The sequence below is a fragment of the Siphateles boraxobius genome, unplaced genomic scaffold (assembly GCF_051911475.1).
Source record: "Siphateles boraxobius isolate OS27281-9 unplaced genomic scaffold, OSU_SipBor_1 3, whole genome shotgun sequence".
NCBI lineage: Eukaryota > Metazoa > Chordata > Actinopteri > Cypriniformes > Leuciscidae > Siphateles > Siphateles boraxobius.
The window spans coordinates 11,528,538-11,551,743 of NW_027508919.1; the positions used below are offsets into that span (position 1 = coordinate 11,528,538).

At 37.4% G+C, this 23,206-nt stretch overlaps 2 protein-coding genes and 1 long non-coding RNA gene across 3 annotated transcripts in view; all 3 read left to right on the top strand.

Annotated features, from left to right (window-relative positions):
- fgfrl1b (fibroblast growth factor receptor like 1b) overlaps window positions 1–11,851 on the top strand; it is a 43,176-nt gene extending 31,325 nt beyond the window's left edge. Inside the window, exons 4-7 of the mRNA XM_077247822.1 lie at window positions 5,217–5,309; window positions 5,498–5,776; window positions 6,472–6,825; window positions 10,496–11,851. Coding sequence (XP_077103937.1) covers window positions 5,217–5,309; window positions 5,498–5,776; window positions 6,472–6,825; window positions 10,496–10,875 — 1,106 coding nt within the window. The 3' untranslated portion in view covers window positions 10,876–11,851. The remainder of the gene's footprint in view (window positions 1–5,216; window positions 5,310–5,497; window positions 5,777–6,471; window positions 6,826–10,495) is intronic.
- Window positions 11,852–12,032: 181 nt separating this feature from the next.
- Window positions 12,033–14,517, top strand: LOC143756660 (uncharacterized). The gene is made up of 6 exons (XM_077247220.1): window positions 12,033–12,150; window positions 13,598–13,630; window positions 13,725–13,745; window positions 13,862–13,987; window positions 14,092–14,156; window positions 14,369–14,517. The coding sequence occupies exons 1-6, from the start codon at window positions 12,033–12,035 to the stop codon at window positions 14,501–14,503; spliced, it is 498 nt and encodes a 165-aa protein (XP_077103335.1). The 3' UTR covers window positions 14,504–14,517.
- A 3,687-nt stretch (window positions 14,518–18,204) lies between these two features.
- Window positions 18,205–20,904, top strand: LOC143757110 (uncharacterized). The gene is made up of 4 exons (XR_013210405.1): window positions 18,205–18,517; window positions 20,001–20,111; window positions 20,501–20,571; window positions 20,853–20,904. It is a non-coding gene; the product is annotated as an uncharacterized LOC143757110 (long non-coding RNA).
- The last annotated feature ends 2,302 nt before the right edge of the window (window positions 20,905–23,206 follow it).

Below are 23,206 nucleotides of genomic sequence, written 5' to 3' on the forward strand. Positions count from 1 at the left end.
ACCCTACATTATGGGGATAAAATGTCCCCATAAGGATGGCAATATATCTGAAATCCTTGTTCGTGTGGGGACATTTTTTGGTCCCCATGAGGAAACAGCTTATAAATCATACTAAGTGATGTTTTTTGAAAATGTAAAAATGCAGAACGTTTTCTGTGATGGTTAGGGTTTAGGGGTAGGGTTAATGTAAGGGAATAGAATATACAGTTTGTACAGTATAAAAATTATTATGTCTATGGAAAGTCCCCATAAAACATGGAAACACTACACGTGTGTGTGTGTGTGTGTGTGTGTGTGTGTGTGTGTGTGTGTGTGTGTGTGTGTGTGTGTGTGTGTGTGTGTGTGTGTGTGTGTGTGTGTGTGTGTGTGTGTGTGTGTGTGTGTGTGTGTGTGTGTGTGTGTGTGTGTGTGTGTGTGTTGACGATCAGTTTGCTGTGGATTCAGGGGAGTAAGAGGGTTCTCTGTGCAGTCCTGTGAGCCAAGCCAGAGAAATTCATCCCAAACAAAGTAGTGCTCTCAGCTCTGTCTGCACAGTTTAGGTTAAAGTCAGTTAATTGGTTTCCTGTCCAGGGTTAAGTCAACACAGTATTGTGTCTTAAACAGTGTGGAAACCGGAGAGAAGAAACAATATAGCAGTGTTTGCTCACCCCCTGCACACAAACCCCGCCAAAATAATAAGTCGGTTCAGCCTGGTTATCGTTCCCATGGAGTTCTAAAATGTCACTGGTTCTGAAACAAAACACACAATCCTTTACCTCACAGTCCACTGATCTCCAAGCGAAATCTTTGTTTTGTTTTGTTTTGGGGGGTTTTGTTGTTGTTTTTTGCACAGAGGGGTTCTGTTGGCTCTCAAAGCAGTACAAATAAATCTCACCAAGTGTTGGCCTTTGCATTGACCCGCTCATTCAAAATGATTTACATTACACCAATTGCAGACATTAATAGTGGGTATGAAGATGAAAGAGCTCATATTGCTAGAGCAACATCTGACTGGTGATTTATGGACCAATATCTGAACTATCCCATAGTTTGCCTGAGAACTTGAGGATTTTTGAAATGACATGTTAGACTGGTTCTTAAAAAAAAAATTAGGCTACTTTAACTTGCTTTAAAAACAAAATAGTTTCATTCTGAATTTAATCCACAGATACTGAAACAAGCTGACATTTAAATTGTTATCTGAGTAGCAGATATTTGCTTGAAATCATTAAATCAAGTAAGTCCTATTTTATAAGAAAGTATTTTATATTAATAATGTCAAAGCATATCACAATCGCGATAAATGCATGTCTGGACCAGTGGTGGCTGGTGAAAAATATTTTAGGTAGGGCTGTGCCATATTCAGTCAGTTTCAATAGTAGGTAACTATGGGTAACATAGGTAAATATGGGAGCTATCAGGTCTTTTAGCATTGTTGCTCTTCCTCAAGACATCCGTCAAGCATCCACCCTTCTCTCATTCAAAAACCTCTTAAAAACAGATTTTTTTTCTCTGAATAAAACTCTTCAGCTCACAGTCTGTAAATTCTACCTCATTATATGTTGTTTGTTTGAATCCCTCTTTGTTTGTATCTTTAACCTAACTTTGTAAGTGACCTCTATATTACTTTCTGCCCTTGGTATTTGTATTGTTGATTTTGTTCTATTCTCTAACCCAGTGGTTCTCAAACTTTTTAGAGTGTTGTACCCCATGAGGCTTTTAACATCCATGCGTACCCCCTCTCTGCAGTGCACATGGGGATGCAGGCTTGTTCCCCTCACTGCAAAAAAATTAAAATCTAATTATGCAAGTAATTATATTATAGTAGAAGTCTTGTGGGTCACACACCCAAGACTTTCACTTACAGTTATATTTGCATATATGTTTGCATTGTTACCCACATGTCTTTCTTGTTTTTTGGGTTTTTTTTGCAGTGAGAGGAACAAGCCTGCATCCCGATGTGAACACTATCCATCCTAAATTAGTAGGCCTATATAAGAAAATACAGAATATCTTTTTAGTATGATAGTTGTTTTTACAGAAAATCTCTGCTGTGAATGTTTTTGTGGACTTGAACTTAAATTGAGGTGTTCAATCCATTAAACATAAACATCTTCCACCATTTATTTTTCCTCTTCCACAGTTGGTGATGCAGGGAGTCTTGTGATTGGTTTTCAAGCCAGCCAATCAGAATTTAGCAGCCTCATCTCTGATTGGCTGGAATTATGGCATTGTAACAATGTTCAGGGAAGAAGGAGGCGGGAACCGGCGAACATTTAACAAACTTTATTTAAAATAAAATAAACAAACTAAAATACCGCCAGCAGCCCCTCGCGAACGACTGCTGGCTAAAATAAAACACAAATACAAAAACCAGAACAACTAAAATCAGGCCTGTTCCTCTCTCTTCCCGGGTTTCGGCACCAGTGTAACAATGTTCAGGGAAGAAGGAGGCGGGAACCGGCGAACATTTAACAAACTTTATTTAAAAAAATATATTTAAACTACAATACCGCCAGCAGCCCCTCGCGGACGACTGCTGGTTTACTCAAAATAAACATAACGGCCAGCAGCCCCTCGCGGACGACTGCTGGCTAAAATAAAACACAAATACAAAAACCAGAACAACTAAAATCAGGCCTGTTCCTCTCTCAATCATTAATGTCGTCGCTCCCCCTTTATGCTTCCGCTCCTCCGTGAGAGATGTGAGACCGGTGTGCTATACAGGTGTTGCTCATTAGCAATCGCACCACCGGCCTCGCGCCGTTCTCTCACGTCCCTCGGCCGTCCCTCGCCACAGGCATATTGTAACGCTGGGTTATGTTGAGCAAGCGAGCCCTCTGCACTTACGGCTGGTATGAAAGGAGCAAGAAAGTAAAACTTTGCACATGCGAAAGAGAACGTCTGCGCACATCCAAATACTTATTTTAAAGGCATAATTGATTTTCGTTCGCTCAAAATATTTTCTTATCTGCAAGACGAACATTTCTCTGCAAAACTCAGGTCACGCACGTACGAAATGCCCTTTTGTGTGCTCAAAATGTGATCTTGCGCGCGCAGAATTGTGACCGAATTCTAACCCCATACAATTGACCCTTCTCTAAGCCCCGCCCTCCCTAGTTACTGTTGCTACGCCTGTCAAGCTTTCGCGCCTGGCACTTCTATTACAGTGTGTATGCACAGGTGTCAGACATTCCCAATGAGATAATTAGTAATTTTTGGCGAACATGTAACATATCTGAGAGAGCAAGACAAAAGGGACTGCAGTACTCATTCGAGGGATATATCCACGACATAATATGCAACCGATTAGAGAATAATTCCATAAAAATTTAAGCTAAAGCTTATAACGTCAGTCCCAGCGCAAGCAGCAGCCGTCTCATATACGCTGACCATTCAGATGGGAAACACATAAATTGAGGAACAGCTATGTTCGTGCACAGCAGGGTAAGTGAAATGTGAAAATAATCTAATAATTATAAATGAAACAGTTTATCCATAAATCTTGTGGAATAACACTAACACCGGGAGAGCCGCGTCGGATTGGGTTAAAGTTACTCAGTCAGGGATAGAAGGCCGTTGATTAACAAAATGCTGAAATATATTTTAAAGTATGTCAGCACATCATTTCTCCCCTTGGCTTTTAGATTTTCGGGAAGGAAAAAAATTCCAAAGTGTTTGGAAAAATTCCGGGGAAACGTTAGTGAAGATGTACTTAAAGATGTTGTGCAGAGCAGAGCAGGTTGTTTTTGATATGAAACAAATCATCAGCTCTTAGATTCTGTCAATTGTATTACGAAATAAGTAAATGTGACGTGACAGATCCTGGTCGTGAACCGAACGTCTCTTAACCTACTAGTAAATAAACACGAATGAACAATAGGCGTGTTGAAAGATACAGTAGTGTATCGAAATGCTTATGCGTCATACATAATATCCATCAATCAGTGTTTTTCAACCGCGGAAAGAGGTCAATAAAACAGCTGGATAACAATAGGCTGTCACATAACGTTACCTCAGGAAAGCCATTGGATAGCACGTTAATTGGCTAGACAAATTATATAGAGAGAGGAGTATTTTGCTAAATATGTACACTATATTAAATAGGCCTATTTGTTATATTTTTACTTATATCATTAAAATATTGTAATGTTGATATTATAGCCTAGTAAAAAAAACTAATTATATTTAATTTGAGTTGTTATTTTTAACCTTTAATAATAATACTAGCTGACAGGGCTCTCTGTATGTTTACAGCATTAGGTGAGTTTTTTTTTTCTTGGGAAAAATGAACATGTATCTACTGTACTTAATATTTATCCAAATGAATCGACATTTAATCAAATCACAAGATCAAGCAATAATAAAAACAGTAGCCTACCAGTCAATGTACCATGTAAACATTGAAACAGATTGTCTCTAAACTTACCAAATTTCTGTTTAGTTACCAAATTTCTGTTTATTTACCAAATTTTTTGACAATCACAATACACATCCTGCTTAAATGTCACTGTTTGTCTTGACAGAATGTTCAAAATATCTTATTTTCATGATTATACAAATGCTCTTATTTATTGTTCTATTTATTTTATACTATTGTACTATTAAGACATTAAAAAGTTTGCAGTAATGCAAAGATATCTTTATTTAATTTTGTAAATATTATTTTCATTAGAAAACACTGAGTTGAGAAATACACATATCAGCATTATCAGTAATCTGTGTGTGCATTTTCTAATTGCCAATTTGTTCAGTATTTGGTATCTAATGCAGATACTTTTTTTACGTGTACAAATGCTTTAATGACCACTGGGTAATTTCATGTTATAATAAGGTTTTACAGAAATGCACAATGATTCATACTGATAAATATATTTCCTCCTCTCTGTCACAGTTTGCTGTATGAAGCACACAACTAACAACATTAATAACAAAAACAGTCTTTAATAAAATAAACAAGGAATACTCAAGAGATCGTAGGAGAACTAACAAACTCAGCCATGTTAACATAGACGATACCAGACAAAGAAACACAGGAAATTCAAGGATTAAATACACTGGGATAAATAACGTAATTAGGGAGAACAGAAAAACAGAAGAAAAAAACAGAGCATACAGTACATGTGACACACTCTTCCTAATAATTATTTGAATCTGCATGTGTAGAATACTGAAGTGAAGCATGATGAAACAGTAAAGATTTCTCATGCTTCATCACTTTGGACTGTGTCTTTCAGACGATGCAGCTGTGACACAGAACCAGCCTCCGCCAGACGAGGCAGAACCTAACGCAGATCTCACCCTGCAGGACCCCACCGGAGAGCCATGGGGTGAGCAACTGATACACAGCCTCGTCACCTTTTACTCGGTGTTACTCAACAGCATGGGCCTTGTTTGTGCCAGCATCCTGAAAGAGCTTAAGAGAGATCATTTCATCACTGATGTGTGACTATCTAACAGAATATGTTTTGTCATCCGGCCATAACCTCATGCTGTAAATGTTTTATTTCCACCGCAGTAAAGCCATGCTTCAGTCAGCCCACAAAGATGCGCAGGCGTGTGTTAGAGCAGCCTGTTGGCAGCTCAGTGCGTCTCAAGTGTCTGGCCAGTGGCAATCCAACACCGGTCATTACATGGTGGAAAGACCAGAGCCAGCTGCCCAGCCCTCAGCAGAATAAACGGCCACAGTGGACGCTGACTCTGAAGAACCTGCAGCCTCAGGACAGTGCCAAATACACCTGCCACGTGTCCAATGCAGCTGGACACATCAATGCCACTTACAAAGTGGATGTAATTGGTGAGTTTGGTAGCCAAAGTGGACTGTTAGCAGCAATGTTATCTATTTGTTAGTAATATATACAGTAAATATTTAATTTTGAACTTTTTTTATTATTAAATAAAAATATATCTTATTTTATAATAATTGCAACTTTGTTTTTGTTATCCAGTGCAAAGGTATTAATGGATTTTAATTAACTAAATATTTGTGTCTTAAATTTCAATATTATACCTATATTGATTTTTGTGAAATCTTTTTTCTTGAAAATATTTTTAAAAACAAATATTTTAAATAATTATGTATATATATTACTAATTTCAAAATATATTTAATAATAAAAAATGAGTTGTGATATCTAAACTGAATGGTTAGCATAGCGTGGAATATATATTTATATATACATTTTAAATAAAAATATATAAATATTTAAAATCATATATAAATATTTATTTTTCATTATAAAATATGTATTAATACTTTTTGCCAGTTTTATTGTTATGGATAGTTCAGAGGTGACTGAAAATGATTGGTAGAACAGGTACTTATGTTACGCATTAGCACCACAGCTCAATAGCTAACTGCTATGCCGTGGTTCCGAACACTGTTTCTGTTTACCATTACATTATACTCAATTTCAAATGTGCAAAGTGGTCTAATGGTAGTTCAGACTGAATATTCAAGTTACTTTAAGTTTTGATCGGTTTTCTCTACAGAGCGCACCAACTCCAAACCCATTCTGACTGGTACCCATCCTGTCAACACAACTGTGGAGTTTGGAGGAACAGCCTCGTTTCAATGTAAAGTCCACAGTGACGTGAAACCTGTAATCCAGTGGCTGAAGCGCGTGGATCAAGGCACAGAGGGTCGCTATAACTCCACACTGGAGGTTGGAGGCCAGCACTTTGTGGTGCTGCCCACTGGAGATGTGTGGTCCAGACCTGACGGTTCGTACCTCAACAAGCTGGCCATCGTCAAGGCACGCGACGAGGATGCTGGAATGTATATCTGTCTAGGGGCAAATACCATGGGCTACAGCTTCCGCAGTGCCTACCTCACCGTTCTCTCAGGTCAGTTCCTGTAACTCTCCCATCCAAACTAAGTGGCTTTATAGCACTAATATTGCAGTGAATAAGTTAGGGTTGTATAATATTGGGAAAAAATCTGACTGCGATATTTTGGCTTTCTGTGATATATATTGCGATATGAAAAAAAATACTGAAAGTTTCACCAAATGATTTGAATTGTTCTATTCGGAAAGAATGAATAGTTCTAGAGAGCAGAGAAATTACTTCTAAGTGCGAAATCCTTTTAGGGCTGAATGATTTAGGAAAAACTTGAAAAATGTAGGTGTTCATATCATAGACTGTAAAAAAATATGGACGTAGTGTCCATGACGTCACCCGTAGGTTTCTGAAGAGCGTTTTTGAAGCCTAAAGTGGGCGGAGTCGCTCGTCGCCATCTTGGAAGCGCGTCACAGTGCGTCACTCCCGGATAAACGAAAATGGGCAAAAAGGCGGGACGTTGGTGGAGTTGAGGTGCCTGGATGCTGAAACTACGCCCGCCTTGCTCGAGTTTGCTCAGGCTAAGAGCTAATGTGCTACTGGCCTCGCGCTAAAGTGACAGCTGACTTGAAGAAGTAGACCGGTACATGTTCAGTAAGGCTTTTAAACAGACTTTTTAGTTTTAATTGTAAAACAAACAAACAAACAAAAACAAACAGCGAGACCGCCAGACATTAACGAATGAAAGATGCAAGTAGGCTAAATTGCCTGTTCGTGGTCAGTCGTGGTGTCCAAGTCTGTAATTAAAGACTAAATGGCAGCGTCCGATATATTTGTATAGCGATTTATTTTTTACAGGAGTGCCGTGAGGTATGATTTCGGCCTCTGTGCTCACGCTGGCCAGTGGAAAAGCGGCTAATGGTGAAGATGGCATGAAGAAGACTACATTCGCGAGAGGGACGTATGCGCATTAGGCTATTCGTTCTGTGTTTTCTTTCTAAACAGTTAGGCTATGTTTATGTGGTATTTTTCATGTTTTCATCACGCAATCATGTTTTTGATGCCGTGGTGACGCGTTCATGTAAGGGCGGCGGCGCTGCCGATAAAGCACCTAAAAGCTGTCACAAAGAACCGGCAAAAGCAATGATTATGAATATGTCAAATATAGCAAGGAGACATGTTGATTGTTTATTAATAAAGTCAAGATGAAGTTGACGATGCTGACTCGCGATCTTCGCAGTAGGCTAGTGAATGCACCAGAGAGAAATGCACATTTCATTTCATAACCAGAGAGCAGTCTGTTTTCTTTCGTTTTGAATTGTTCTGTTTACAAGTAGACATTTCAATATAGATATATTTTTCAGGTCCGTACAATTAATACAAAACGAAATTCACTTTAAAGAAAGGCTTCGTGTCTTCTGTGTAAGGTGTCTGTGAAAGTTTTAAAGCAGTCTTTTAGTGCCGCTTCAGAGCGGTCGCGTCCGTAACGGAGAACTGTCACGTCTGTAGGCTAACATTGTTTTTTCCTCATAAATGCGAACACGAAAAATAAAATAAAAAGAATATTTTATGTTCTGTGGAGAGCCAACCCTTCTCCATTAGATTTGCGCAGTGTAATTCACAGAATTACAACAAAAAAAATCGTTGCCTCCTAAAAGTTAAAGATTTTTTTTTGTCACACATGACTGTCGATTTCCCTAATATTAAATATAAAACGCATGTGTAGACTGATATTTTTCTAATGTCTGGACTCCTTTCTGGGAGGAGCCTATGGATAAACAGACGTTTCAATATTTTGGTATTAATGCATTTTCTGAGAATTTATATAATTATATAAGTTTTGACTGCAAGTCTGCAAATGTCATGTCCATAACGCTGGAATTCCTAAATTTTAAATAATTTATCCTCAACTAGTTTTGTGGTGTAGGTCTACATATTTTATAATGTTAAGTTAACTTCAAATAATACTAATAGTAATTTAAAGATGTGGTAGCATTGGATCTGGACGGTATGGATAACGCTGGGAGTTGGAAGGGGTGTCGCCATTCTGCAGGTTCGTGGATCTGAGTGTCGCGATTTCGGTTTCATATCGCATATCGTTACAGCCCTTGTCATTTTAGAATGTTAAGTTCTACTCCTGTATAGTTATTTTGGTGAAAGTAACTCAAAAGTAATACAGGAGTAATGTAACGCATTACAATTCTGAGACAGTAATATTGTAAGGTAATGAATTACTTTTAAATAACAGTAACAAGTAATATATAATGTATTACAGTTTGGAAGTAACTTGCACAACACTGATTGTGATACATTATTATTCTCATGCAGAACTTACAATATTTGCTCTGAGCGTGTGTGTGACAGTGATGCGCATACATGTCAGTCAGCGCGGCATCGCACATCAAGTTCGAGAGCTTTATTCAGTCCATTTTAAATTCTGATAGATATTACCTAGTAAGAAGTTCAAGTAAATGCACTAGAAATACGCGCTCATTTAAGGAACGAATAGAAAGCACTGACACCTGCAGGATTTAATCTGACGGTACTTTTTATTGAACACTAAACAGTGAAATAAGCATATTATAGTCTATCTACTCCGTAAGATCAACGGTACAGCAGAACGAGTGTGGCCTCTATATCTTAGATGTTTTTAAATCTGAACTCCAAAAAGCAACGATATTGTCAGACATCCATGAGTGCATGTTCACAGAGGAAAACAACTGAAGAGCAGCGAGTAGACAAACGGCTAGTAACAGCAGCGGTAATCCACCTGTCACGCAAGTGGCCACGCCCTTGATTATGCAGCATTTTTAGGCTTAATATAATTTAAACGGATGAGTTCTAAAAAAAATTCACCCCCCTCACAGTTGTCATGAAGGGTAAAATTAGCTGTATAGACCAAAACAACTTAAGACACCAGGCTGTAAACATTTTTTCTCTGCTGTAAAGTTGGGCATTTTAACATGGGGGAGATACAGATTTGGCTCACTTTTGCAGTCAGCTTCAAGCGGCCAGGCGATGAATTGCAGTTTAATTCACTTCTGTGTTGGTTTCAAGAGAGAGACAGGGAGGTTGCCGCTTGGTTCATATTCATACTTTGGTTTACTCTTTCCACTTGAATTTTCATAGGCCACATTCACACTGTGTTTGACCATTTCAATATGACTATAGAAGAGTGGATATCAACCTTTTCAACTTCAATGCCCCTCCATTGTCCACTACAATATTTGCCCCCCCCCCCAAATAAAATATTTTAGAGCTTGACATACCTAGAAAAAAATATTCAAACCACATCTCAATTTTTACTTGTTTTAGATTATTTTTATGTTTTTTTTTATTTTGAGGCCCCCTTGGAAGTATGTTGAGGCCCCCTGAGAACCACTGCTATACAATAATTTCTAAAAATACCATTAAGCTTTTTAACGGGTTGCTAGCACGTGTTGCCAGCAAACAAATAAATGCACTGCCGGTTTCAGAGCGAAGCTCGGTTTCAAAATGAAGGCACTTTATTTACACGCGTGAAGCTCACAACGTCTCGGAATGGCTACAGTTAATAAACCAAGCTTATATGTGGCTATGGAACACTATATCATGAACTACACATGTGTAAATTACATGCTTCTCTCTGAAACCAAAAGCACGTATATTTACTTAATTAAATCGCACTAAGCCATATTGTGATATCAGTTTTATTTCAATGTGCAGCCCTAGAATAAATGCCAGTGTTTGTTTACAGATCCCAAGGCGGAAAAAGATGTGATTCCACGCCACATCAGCCCCGGTCTTCCCTGGCCACTTATCATTGGGATCCCAGCTGCTGCCCTGCTCATCGTAGGCACCATCGTGCTCTGGTTGTGCCACAGCCGCAGACGCCAGAGTGCTTTGCCTCCCCGACCGACGACCTATCGAGACCATCACATTCCTGACAAGGAGCCCAGCATGCAAAGCTCCATCAACCCTGACCTGCCCAACCAGAGACTTATGGCAATGGGGCCCCCAGCTCTCAGCGGTCCACCAAAGATTTATACCAAGGTCTACACAGACATGCACACCCACACACACTCCCATGCACACGTGGAAGGAAAAGTACATCAGCATTTCCATTACCAGTGTTAACAGGTTACCATCAGGTGACCAATGCTGCTGCCTCTGTTCTCATGAGCTAAGGGCCACCACTTGAGGACCACAACCGTACTGTAGAACTGCGCGAGGATGACCCGAACACAAGCGTGGAAGAGTTCTGATGGAGCCCGTTTACCTTGAAATGTCTCAGGTCAAGGAAAATAACTCGCACTCAGTAGAGCTGCAGTGGACCTCAATTCTCCTTTAGGTTGTTTGGAGTTCAAAATCAAATAACAGTGTATCAAAGCAACCCGAGCAAGTGCTAACAGTCCAAGAACAATACTTAGACCCTTTTGCTATTCCAAAGCCAAGCATTACACAGGAAGTAGAGTGGAGATGTTTTATTTTTGGAGAAACTGTGATGTGTGTTAAAAATACTGGTGGCCCTGTTTACAATGTTTTCTGAACATTAATGTCAGTAATTTAGCTCAAATGTGGTGTTCACTCTTTTGTTGTTTGTTTTTGTTTTGCAACATTATATTGTGAAGAAATTATGCAAGGAAATGTCAGGGACACTAGATGGATGACTAAACGGAAAGGGGGCAAGGCCTTCTATTGTATTACCATTAAAAAGGTACTTTATGTGTATGTATTCAGCTCAACTTTCTGATAATTACAGTATTACGGAACGTACCCTCTATGTCAATGCAATCTCAATGTTTGCTAGTTACAGTCGAGGAAACTATTTTATTTCCAACACATTGTATATCATTGCAATTTATAGATGAGCAGTTAATGGCGTTATGATAGGCTAATATATTTTCAGATTCAAACTAAAGCTATTAAGTTCAGCAGGTCTTTAGAAACCCCTTGTGAGCCAATATACAAATCTCTTAAACTAAAAATGTGAGAATATGTTTATCTGAGATAGGCTACTCTGCATGCTGCGAGTTTCACTTTGGTGCTCATGTAAGTGTATTTTAATATTTTTGTAATAAATAAATACTTTTCTACAGTTTAACCCTCAAAAGCCTGTGTATTTTGAGTGGGAATTGAAAATTGGATGCCACCGCAGTGGCTGTTGACTCTCGGCGCCCTCCCTAACACGGCCTCAGACCACTGTTAGTTCAACGGGCTGAGGAATGCAATGAGAAAATCAAGTTATTCTTTTCGACACCAGGAAAGTAGGGAAATATTCCCAGCAGGATTTGATGGGTATTAATATTCGGATAGGGTTACAAAGAGGGGCTACAGTTCTTAAGGCTGTTTCCTCTGTGCTCCCTGTGGATGACAAAGGCAAAAAGAACCTCGCCACCAAACGCACCAGAGGTGAGCGCTGACTGAGCAATGGACATTTGAACGTTTACTAGAACAAAAAAGAAAAAGATTTAGACTGCTTAAATGTACTGGGAAAGTTGCATTGATGGAGGAACTGTCAGTTCCTGCCAAACCGTACGGTTAATGTAGACAAGAAAGGTTAAGGTGCCATCTAGAGGCCATAATTGCTATTACCAGTCAATGTGCAATGCCCGTTTCAAAACACTATGAAATGAAAATGATTAAAAAATGAAAACACTTTGTTTTTGTTGTTTTATGGAATGTTGCAGTATTTATTAAAAATGAATTATCCGGGCACATCATTGTTTTTTCAAATTCGTGTGCCCTCGTAATCTTTCATCAAAATAACTTATTTTGCAATTTCTTATCTGATGATGTCAACCTGTCACTCGCATGACATCAGAGCGATAGCAAACCACAACCAAAAAGTTATAGAGACCTGTAATGTGATATTTAAAATGTTAACTAAAGCTGATTATCCATAATTTGTGTGTGTGTGCGTGCGTGCGTGTGGAGAGAGGCAGATAGATCAATATCTTGCATCTTTTCAAGCTTTTTGATCTTGATAACATGCAACAGGAACAGCTTATTTTTTGTGGCTATCTGCAGATGCAGATCTTTGTATTTGATTTGGCATTTAAAGACGGACTATCAGTGCTCTGACAGATTTGAATTGCGTCTAAACATGTATGGTTTTTATGGTCATCGCATTTCAAACAGGATTACAGAAAAATACTGGTTAAAATTATGTAATATACAGATACCAACAAATTAGAGTAACAAGAACAATAAACAAAAAAAATCCAGAGACATGGAAACGAGTTTAAAGTTTTTCATTTATTTAGAGCTGCAAAAGAGCACACAAAATGAGTGGTCTCAAATGGAACGCCTGTTATCTAAAAATAAAATACATTTCATGCTTTCAGGTAATGGGTGATCATATCATATCATCACACAACATCCTTTTTGTGGTTTTGATCAGTCCTTTGTCAAAGTGACCATTGAAAACATGTCTTGCTGAACAAGCATGTTGAGCAGTGACGTTTTTGGTATGGTACGAAAAATGTGTTCATATTATTAAATTTGCATAAATATATTTATTTCTGTCTGTTACAACTAATAGTCACATGATGCTACATTTCATCTAAATTGGAGTGGAAAAGGGAGGGTCTTCAAGTTGTGTCTTACATTTGGACACCAACGCAACACATCTTAAATATGAGACCCTTCTATGTTCTTCTACTTTTGAGCTTTTTTTGTAAGTATCATTTTAGAGTATTTTACAGAGTATTATTATACATTGAGTATTTTAGGCCTACTTGTGTGATGAGGTAATTATAAAGATTTACTGGTTATCAAGATACATTGTTATGATTTTGTGAGGGGGGAAAATGTGCATGAGAAATTATTTTCCTGAAAAGCAAATGTTTCTTTTCAGGCTCTCAGACCAAAGGCAATAATTCCAGTGAAGGTAAGGAACTTTTTAACTCTACAATATTTATTAAAAGATCTATAGTATCTATCTGCATGCCTGTGTGTCTATCTATCTTAACAAACAAGTGTAGATTGTGAGACAGGTCAAGAAGGTATTATTTTGCATCTATCTTGATGATGTGTACGAATATTACAGTCATTTCGTTGTGGATATAATAAGGTTATTTTTGATTGTGTGAAACTAACTCATTTTTTAAAATTCTCTCAGGTTATAACGGAGACATACTGATTCCTGTCATCGTGATCCTCTGTGAAGCCTTGCTGCTTTCTATTGCTGTAAATGTCTACTTTATTTGCATGAAGAGATATCGAGAGCCGTGCCAGAACTTTTACAGTAGGTAACTTTTATTTCATTACCACTAAATGGCATTAGTCATTTCATTACATAACATTGTAGCACTGTACTAAATGCAATTTTGTCGTCTTATTTTTATTCAGCAAATTATATTGCTGTCAGCTGTAGTTGTGGCACACCAAATCAGCCTGAGCAAACAGATGACCAGGTACAATTTTAACAGATGCAAACATTTGAATTATAATATATACAAAATAGTTTCAAAGATGATGTGATTGATGAATGTGAAATATACAAGGTATATAAACAGTTCTCTACTGAAAGTATATCATATGCAGCCATTTACTGGGTTTGATTTCTTTATGTATTAGCCTATATTAAAGCCTCACACTGCTGAACAGATTTTATATTTACTTGTAGGTTCAAGCTGACACACAATACTCTGCAATACGTCATTTCAGTGAAAACAGGGAGCATGAGGGACAATCAGAAGAGAGCCCCATTGAGTGTGTGTACTCTGATGTGAAACACTCTGGAACAGAGACCTCATCATAAACATATGCTAAAATTGCTTATACTGTATATTCTGGGGGGGGGGGGGAGGGGTTCTCCTGTCTTTGTTGTTTTGCATTTTAGTTTTGATTTAACATTTTTAATGTGTTGTTAAGCAGGTCATTAAATATTTCAGAAAATATGTTAATTGGTTTTCTGAATATTTCTGAATGTTTTTAAGTTTGGCAGTTCACTGGTGTATAAACAAAAATGTTTTGATTAAAGGGTAGGCAATGTTTTTATACAGTGTTGGGTGTAATTAATTACTACGTAATCTAATTATTGTAATTTAATTACAGTAAAGTAAGTAGGGATTACTCCTAATTTTTCTGTAATTACAGTTACTTCTGATGTAATTGCATTCAATTGTCTCTTATAGACAACAATTTTATATAAAACAATAGTGGATTTAACATCAAACTTAATGTTAAAATCAATATTTTAATGTAACTTTCTCCCTTTACAAACTTTGATATGTTCAAGAATAATTTATAATCATTTATGCAATGTATATTGTTATTAAACAGTTATTAAAAGTGTAGTTCTGTGTCTGTTCTTGTACTGTTCAACTTGTAGAGGTTGATATGGCATTTATAAAGAAAATTAGTAATAAGTAATCCAATACTTTTTGTAGTTAGTAATCTAATTGTTGAAGATGTAATTAGTAGCTCCTAGATAGTAATTAATTATTATTAGAGTTTTTTTAGAGTAACTTACAGGCATACCGTTTGAAACTCCCTGTATATCTTCTGTGGAAGTCTCAAGACCCCTCAAAAAAATTCAGTCCAAATGCAATAATAGGATGTCGTACCTGCCTGTCAACATATGTATTTCCATACCTCCATATCACATCCTGCATGCAAAGACATCACACGTCATGCGTGTGTTCCAGAAGGCTATGCAGAGTTGTAGAGACAAACCAAAATTCATGAATAAAAACAATGAGCTTGTGCTACGTTCACACCATAACTATGATTAAAGCCCGTCTACGGAAAGCCTGGCCACTCCCTATTAAGGCCTATTGTACCGAATTTTGGTTGTAGTTCCACCATAGTTTCACTGGAGGGCAAACGTCCGAATGGGAGTCTATGGGGCTAGGCGGTTAAATTTGTCTCTTTCACCCGATTGCCGTTGAGAAATCTCAGATTTGAATGTAGTTTTTGCAAGTTCAACATGGGTTATAGGTCAAAAGTTGAATGAACGAGTACTTATGTCCTTTTGATTTCTTACAGGTTGAATTGTTGTTGCCCATAACACGCTAGCATTCTGCAAATGGATGCTGATTGGTCAGTGAAGGTCACTGATTATGACCGCCAGATGGCATCGTGGCATCCGAAGCGGGACCAGAATGTTAAGGTGGACTTAACTCTTTTAGCACGTGTATTTACCTGTGTCAGCTGTGTTGTCGATGCCTCGAGAGAAAAGAAAGTGCAGATTGCGAAAGCACCAAAGTGACTGAGGGATTGCCATAAAGCAGTTCTCTGGTCGTACGATGTGTATGACGTCATTGACATTTTAAAAGACTTTTTAAAGCAAATAAGTAACTCTAAAACCCAGTAATCTGTAATTTCTTTGCATCTCCTTTCGAATACAACATTCAAATTACTAGACAAAAAATTATATCCTGAGAAAAGTGGATTTTTAGGGGTAGGCCTATATCTCCATAGACCTCCATTCATTCTGCACTCGTCCTGTGAGCGCTCTCATATGGAACCAGAGTGGAACTGCAACCAGTTCAGAACCCGGAAGTTTACTGCGAGTGAAAGTTCACCCCATATTAGACATTCTCTGCTATGATTAAAGTGCAACCCTGTTCACGTCCTCACTCTTTCTGACAATGGCTAAATGGATCTGCAGCAGTCAGGTGGTACAGGTCAATGCTCTAGTTGTTTACGTCGTTTATTATTATTGTAATGTTATGTGCTTTGAGACATAATGAGGTAATTTATGTAATGCCGTCTCTCGTGACACTTTGCAGACTGTGCGCGTTCATGTTTTGGAGGAGGCGTGACTTTGGAGATGCTCTGAAGTGAGGGTGTGGGATCATGTGATTCTAAATCTAGCTTGCTATTGCTTACTTCTGGGAATTTTTTTATTAGTTCAGGCCTTCACAGAGTGTAATGTCAAATGATGATGTTTATTTAAATTACCATTAAACTGTTATATTTAAAGCGCTTTAAAACTGTAGAGGTTGGGAATTAGACGTATCACCGGTTCATTGGTTTGTCATGACCTGCAATCTCAAAGTTCACCTTATGAGGGCAGCAAAACTTACAAAATGAAAACCGATTGGGAAAATATATAGTGTGTATATATTTTATAAAATGTGCAAAATTAGATAATAGACAATAATTTAAATTGTAGGCTATTCCTACAATATGATTATGTGAAAGTTTATTTAAAATGTTTTACACTGGAGATTGGATGGGCAAAATGGTAAAAACATATGGGTGATGCAAAAATGAAAAGATGCATTTGACAGTTTCTGCACTTCATAATATTTCCAGAGCATTTTCAGATGAATTATGAAGCTATTTTTCCACTGAACACTGTAAGATCTGCCACACCGGATTAACATCACAACCTGCTGAACCTCCCTGGCTCAGACGGCAGCTTCTCATCCACTGGCCTCATACATGAGTGTGTTCTTTGAGGCTGCTGCATGACTCATGGTTTACATGCTTGACCCCAGATATGCCCTTAACATGACAAATGGTGTTAGCGTTTGCATTACCAGTGGTCAACACCAGTCAAGACAAAGGGCCTCTCTAGTTTTACTTTTTATTTTGCCTTTTATTTATGGACACCCTGTAATTTGTGCAGATATATCAGTTCTATATCGGTATTCTTTTTTACAAGTCCATTCCTAAACATATAATGGCCTACAACACATTCAACTTTTTCTTATTTTTTTCATTTTTATTTTTATTTTTTTAACAAAGATTATGTTGTGTGGTGGTATTTAAACTTGTGTTTCTTCTCAGTGAGGTAACTGAGTTCCATTTAATTTTAACTTCATACATTAACTTCATATATCAGTGCAAGGTTGAATTGTAAAGAAAACGCTTGGCCTTTATATTTAATAATATATGTGCAATGGAAATGTGTGGTTTCCTTTGAACACCTCCTTCACACTTAGATCAGTGGCCAATGTCTGCAAAGATCTCTCACAGGTAAAACAGGATGTCCACAGCAGCAAATGAATGCGTTATATGTCTCATATTACATTCTATGATTGAATGTATGATGTTTTTCCAGATTATCCAGACGGTTGTGGTGCTTTATCTTAATATGTGTAAGTGTAGTTTTACTATTTAAATATGCAGTTGTACAGCAGCAGTAGACTGTGAAACCTGAAAAAGTGGCATTATGAATTTTACCTCTACACTGTAAAACATTTTATGATCAATAAGTTGACAAGTTTTTACATTGCTTTAAGTCCTCAAAATAAGTTTAGCAATTTTAAACTTTTTTTATGTTATACAAGATTCAACTGATTTTTTAAGTCGGTTTAATGTAATTTAAGTTTAAATGACTTAAACATCCAAGTTTGTTGTATTTGAGTGGCTTCATTTTTAAAGGTACTGAATGTATAATGCTTGTAAAGCTTGTGTGAATGTTTTTTAATTTGTTTGTTTCAGATTTTACTCACTGCACGGTTCTCCATCAGCCCGACTCAGTTATCACAGTTGAATCTGGTGCCAATGTGACTCTGCAATGCTTTTTCACTAAAAACTACACTATCTGTGACATGTTTTGGTACAAGCAAATTAAGGGCCAGCGGCCATGTGCTGTCGTTATGGCGAGAGCAGTTGCTGATCCCATTTTTTATAAAGGATATACAAACACTCGCTTCAATGTCAGCAGATCAAAGAAAATACTTTCTCTTAGTATCATTAACATTAGTCATTGCATGGGACGAGGGGGTCTATTACTGTGGAGTGGAGATTTTCTTTGATATTGAGTTTGGAAATGGAGTAATTTTGGCATTAAATGTATCATCCTCTAACTCTACAGGTGAGTTATTGTTCTTTAGCTGAAATGAAATTATTTCAGATTTTTAAAAAATAACATAAATTGACACTGTTTGTACTGAACTTGGCAATTGATTAAAATTAAAACAAAATCTATATTTACTAGGAGTGTTTCAATATATCGTGTCACAATATATCGCAATACAAAAATGCAACAATATGTATTGTTGATACATAATATTTATTTATATTTCACCCACAATAAAATTTCTGTTTGAGGAAAAAATTCAGGTTCTCAGAGTTTTAGTGTCAGTAGACTACGATAATCTTGAATATAATATATAATAATGCAATGGGGGAATATTTGTGGGTCCTGATAATTCCAGACATCTTATGTTACCAGTAAAAATTACATTATTTTAAGTATATCTAGTGAGTGACAGAGTGCAAGCATATTCATCTGAAATAATTCTGTATTTTCAGCTTCAGAATCATGAATATTTTTATTCTGATGTCGCCATTGTCCTGTGCATTGGGTTACCAGCACCAGGTCCAAGCTCATTCATTTACACCTACAATGTAATACCAAATTTAGCATTTTAATCATCAGTACATTTTTTGTTAAAGGACAATTCTGGCCAAAAATGAACCTAGGGCTAAATAACACATGAGTACCGAGTCAACCGTTCTCTTGGATGCGTTTTCATGATAATCAAATGTACCCATTTTTAACGTTATTTTTAGTTTAACCCCAGATTATCTTATAACGCTAGTGTATGGGTAAAAATCGCTAGTTAATACCACTAACAAGGCTCAAAAAAGCCCCACACTAACACAGAAGCATAATGAGGGTCCCTACCTGCGAACCGAAGCATTGAGAACTTTGTAAGTGTGCAGACAGTTTAATAAGAAGATACTTTATAAAGACAGTACACTTCACGTATACAAGCAGGAGCCATCTTTGGAAAACAGTCTCGACCAGTCGAACCACGAACGCCGTTCTACGTCCTGGTCGATAGTCACAGTTCAGTTCAGTTCAGTTCACATAGCACGGCCTTCGTGGTTCAACTGGTAGAGACCCTAATTATGGTACCGTGTTAGTGTGGGGCTATTTTGAGCCTTGTTATTGGTATAAACTAGCGATTTTTATTTTTACTTATTCAATGCCCCATACACTAGCGTTATAAGCTAATCTGTGGTAAAACTAAAACTAACGTTAGAACTGGGTACATTCGATTTTCATGAAAACGCATCCCAGGGAACGGTCGACTCGGTACCCATGTGTTATTTAGCCCTAGGTTCATTTTTGGGCAAATTTGAAAATTTGGAATTTTCCTTTAACCTTCTACCATGTCTCACAATAATATCGTAATGTGAGTTAAGTATCATGATATATATCGAATCGTGACATGAGGGTATCGTTACACCCCCAATATTTACATTGATTAAGTGATTCAGTGTGCAGAGTGATTTTTAGTCATAAAATGAATAATAATCATAATTGCACTGTTCTGTTTGTTTTTCAGCTGTAAGTCCAACAGAGAGTTGGATCGCAGTTGTCATCTTTCAGTGCAACATTATTGGAAAATGTGCTGTGTGGATAATATGTCTCTGCATCAGGATAAGACAAGAAAAGGGTCTGTATTGCAATATTTAGTATTATACATTAAATATGTGACATATCTTTTGAATACTATTCTTTACTCCTAAAAACTCAAATATTATATCGGTAAATATAGACCATATTTCGACTAATGATGTATGAACAGCAAAGAAATGACAAATAAAACATTATGCTTATTAGACATTGTTTGGCACTATCCTCTGCAGAAAGAGTAATGTCATTTGATTATCTTAAACAGGATGCTTGCAGTAAAAGTACGAGTAATGCTTTCAAGAAATTACCTTTCAAAATAGGAGTAATCGTTGAATGTTATACCAAACATTTAACTACATAAAAGGCAGGTAAAAAGCCAGTCCTTAGTCACTGATAAACAAAAACTGATAAATCTTTGTCTATTTATAGCTTTATCTTCCATTCCCTGCCGGCCTCATAGAAAACACATGTCCATCCATATTGAAATTCCTGATGCAGAGGTAAAGTAAACTTTTTGTACTTATCAAATCTCTGTTTGAAAGACTTTTTCACAATACAAATTTTTTTTATTTCAAAAAACAAATGTTTCGAAGAAGCTTGTCATTTTAACCTGTCAATAACATCACAAAAAACGCTACTAATGTACTTCAGTGTTTTTTTAATCACTATAAAATCACACCATAATGAGAACTTTCATTTGAACAGAATTGAAAATGTGTCCAATAAAATAGTAATTCCAAACTCTGCACTAACTTATTTTATCTATTCATTTATTTTACAGATTCATACATCCAGTTTTTGAAGCTAATCAAGATCAAATCCTGAGAAGAAAGCTTGCCCTGTCAACCCCACATTAACTTCTTCCTTCTACAGGATGTCATGATGTTCCAAATGTATAAAATGTTTTCTTGTTACTGTTTAACATTAAACTTCACAGGTCTCATCAAAAAAGGATGACCAGCCAGACAAGCAGATTATGTTAATACATGTTGTCACTAACAAAAATAGTTAAGGTCTCCTTTAACAGGTGAAAGCAGCCAGGAAATGGCTCACTCCACAAACAAGGTCCAGTGGAGTGCGGTTGTGATCTGAGGGAATCTTGCAACTATTAGCAGGTTTGGAGAGCGTGATACCTCCGTCCAAGCATCTCAACTTAAGCTACACCAACTAGCCTCAACAACCCCAAATGCCGACGAAAACGCACAGCGTGAAGTGGGGGATCAAGGACGTGCTAGTAACGTACCTCCCTTGCCAACGAGGGAAAGCCCATGCAGCGGTTCGCAAAGAATCATTCTGGCGAAGATGGAACGTCCGTGGGACAACGAGATGATCAATACACCCGGACCAACTAATGGTTTAAGCTTATTTGTGTGATGTTTATTGATGTTTTTTTTTATTCAATCAAACTGTATGACTGAGTATTGAGATAGATCTCATGATTTGATTAATTACTGATTAATTTGAAAATATTTCAGGTACACATAAGTTAAGAAGAAGAAAATCTTTTAATTTTGTAGATTATAGGGACTCTAACTAGGTACATTACTGAAAAAATAATAAATAATATTGGGGCTAAACTTGAGGGCTTTAAAATTCTACTGCAGACATCATAGATACTTATCTATAGTGATGAATGAATAATAATATTAAATATATTTTAGGTGTTTACAATTGCTAAAATAGAAAAAGACTTTCAAAAGGGGATAGACTATGATGATGGATGCATTTCAAATGAAGGGGTGTTGAATTTTTTTTCTTTCTTTTTTATGTTTTATAGAATAATGCTTATTTCCTTAAATAAATTTCTGTTTTATTTTATTTTCAAGATATGAAAAAAGGGTGGAGTGTAAGATAAATTTTTATTTTAGATATTATATTAGATGTGTTCTTAAGAATATAGATGTGTTTAAAGAAACTGCAAGTTGCATCATCTTCTATACAGTAGAAGAACGGGTCAAAGGGACGTGTGCAGAAGAACAGCACGTTCTGTTCTTCTCAAAAATAGATAAGCCTGCTTGCACCAAGAGCAAAACATATACGTATTTAGTTGTTTTTAAGAGGTTGTTTTTGAAATGACATATATGTGTGTATATACTTAGATAAGAAGTGTTAGAATATGTGGAACTAAGAAATGTGTACATGCAAGGGGCCTCAGGCTATGAGAAAAGATGAGCTCTTGAACAAAGATAAGCAAGGGAGGGGTATGTTTTTGGGGACGTTCTTATGTATATAAACTGTAAAACTCTGCAAACTGTGCATTTCAGACTCTGTCTGTGTGTGAACTGCCTTTCTTGCAAGGAATAAAGTACTTGTGATTTTCGAGATCTCCAGTTGTCTTTCAATTGTTATTTAAGGTCTAGAAAAGAATTTCCACGACAACAGTGATGCCCAATAAAAGACAATCATTCTCAAATGAAACATCCTGGTCCAAAAAAAGGAAAAATTGGTCATTTTCTACAATTCTACAAATATTGAATCTGCTGGTCAACTGTGTTTGTGTAATTATTGTAATAGCAATAATTAATAGTAATAATTGTAATAGCTGGACGATGACATCTTTTTTTGCAGAACGTCCTGGTTGCGTATGCAACCCACCGTTCCCTGAAGGAGGGAACGGAGGACGTAGTCGACGTCTACTGAATTGGGATCACGCTAGGGAGCCTATCATCTTCGATTACTATTGAACGAGCCAATGGAATTTGGCGTGCGTGATTTGCATCACACACTCCGCCCCCGCGGCGCGGGTATAAATAGGAGGTAACCCAGAGGAAGAACAAGGGCGGGGCCCAGAGGTGGGGACTGCACCAACGCTTTTGACGAAGGCGAGTCTAGATCTCAACACCGAGGATGGTCATGTTCCCGCAGTGAGAACATGACTCATCCACGAAAGCTGCCTCAGCATGCTGTAAGCCCAAACATGCGACACAACTTTCGTGACCGTCAGAGGGGGATAGTGCCAGACCGCACCCAGAAACGCACGGATGGAATGGCATCTTGAAAAAGACGCACTCACACCCGTGTTGCTCTTTTAGGAAATGGGACCGTCACCAGTGCCGGAGCACACAGGGAATGACCGCGGCAAACACTGAATAGTCTTTCAACTAGCAGTAACAGTGAAGCACTCACTTCTCGCCC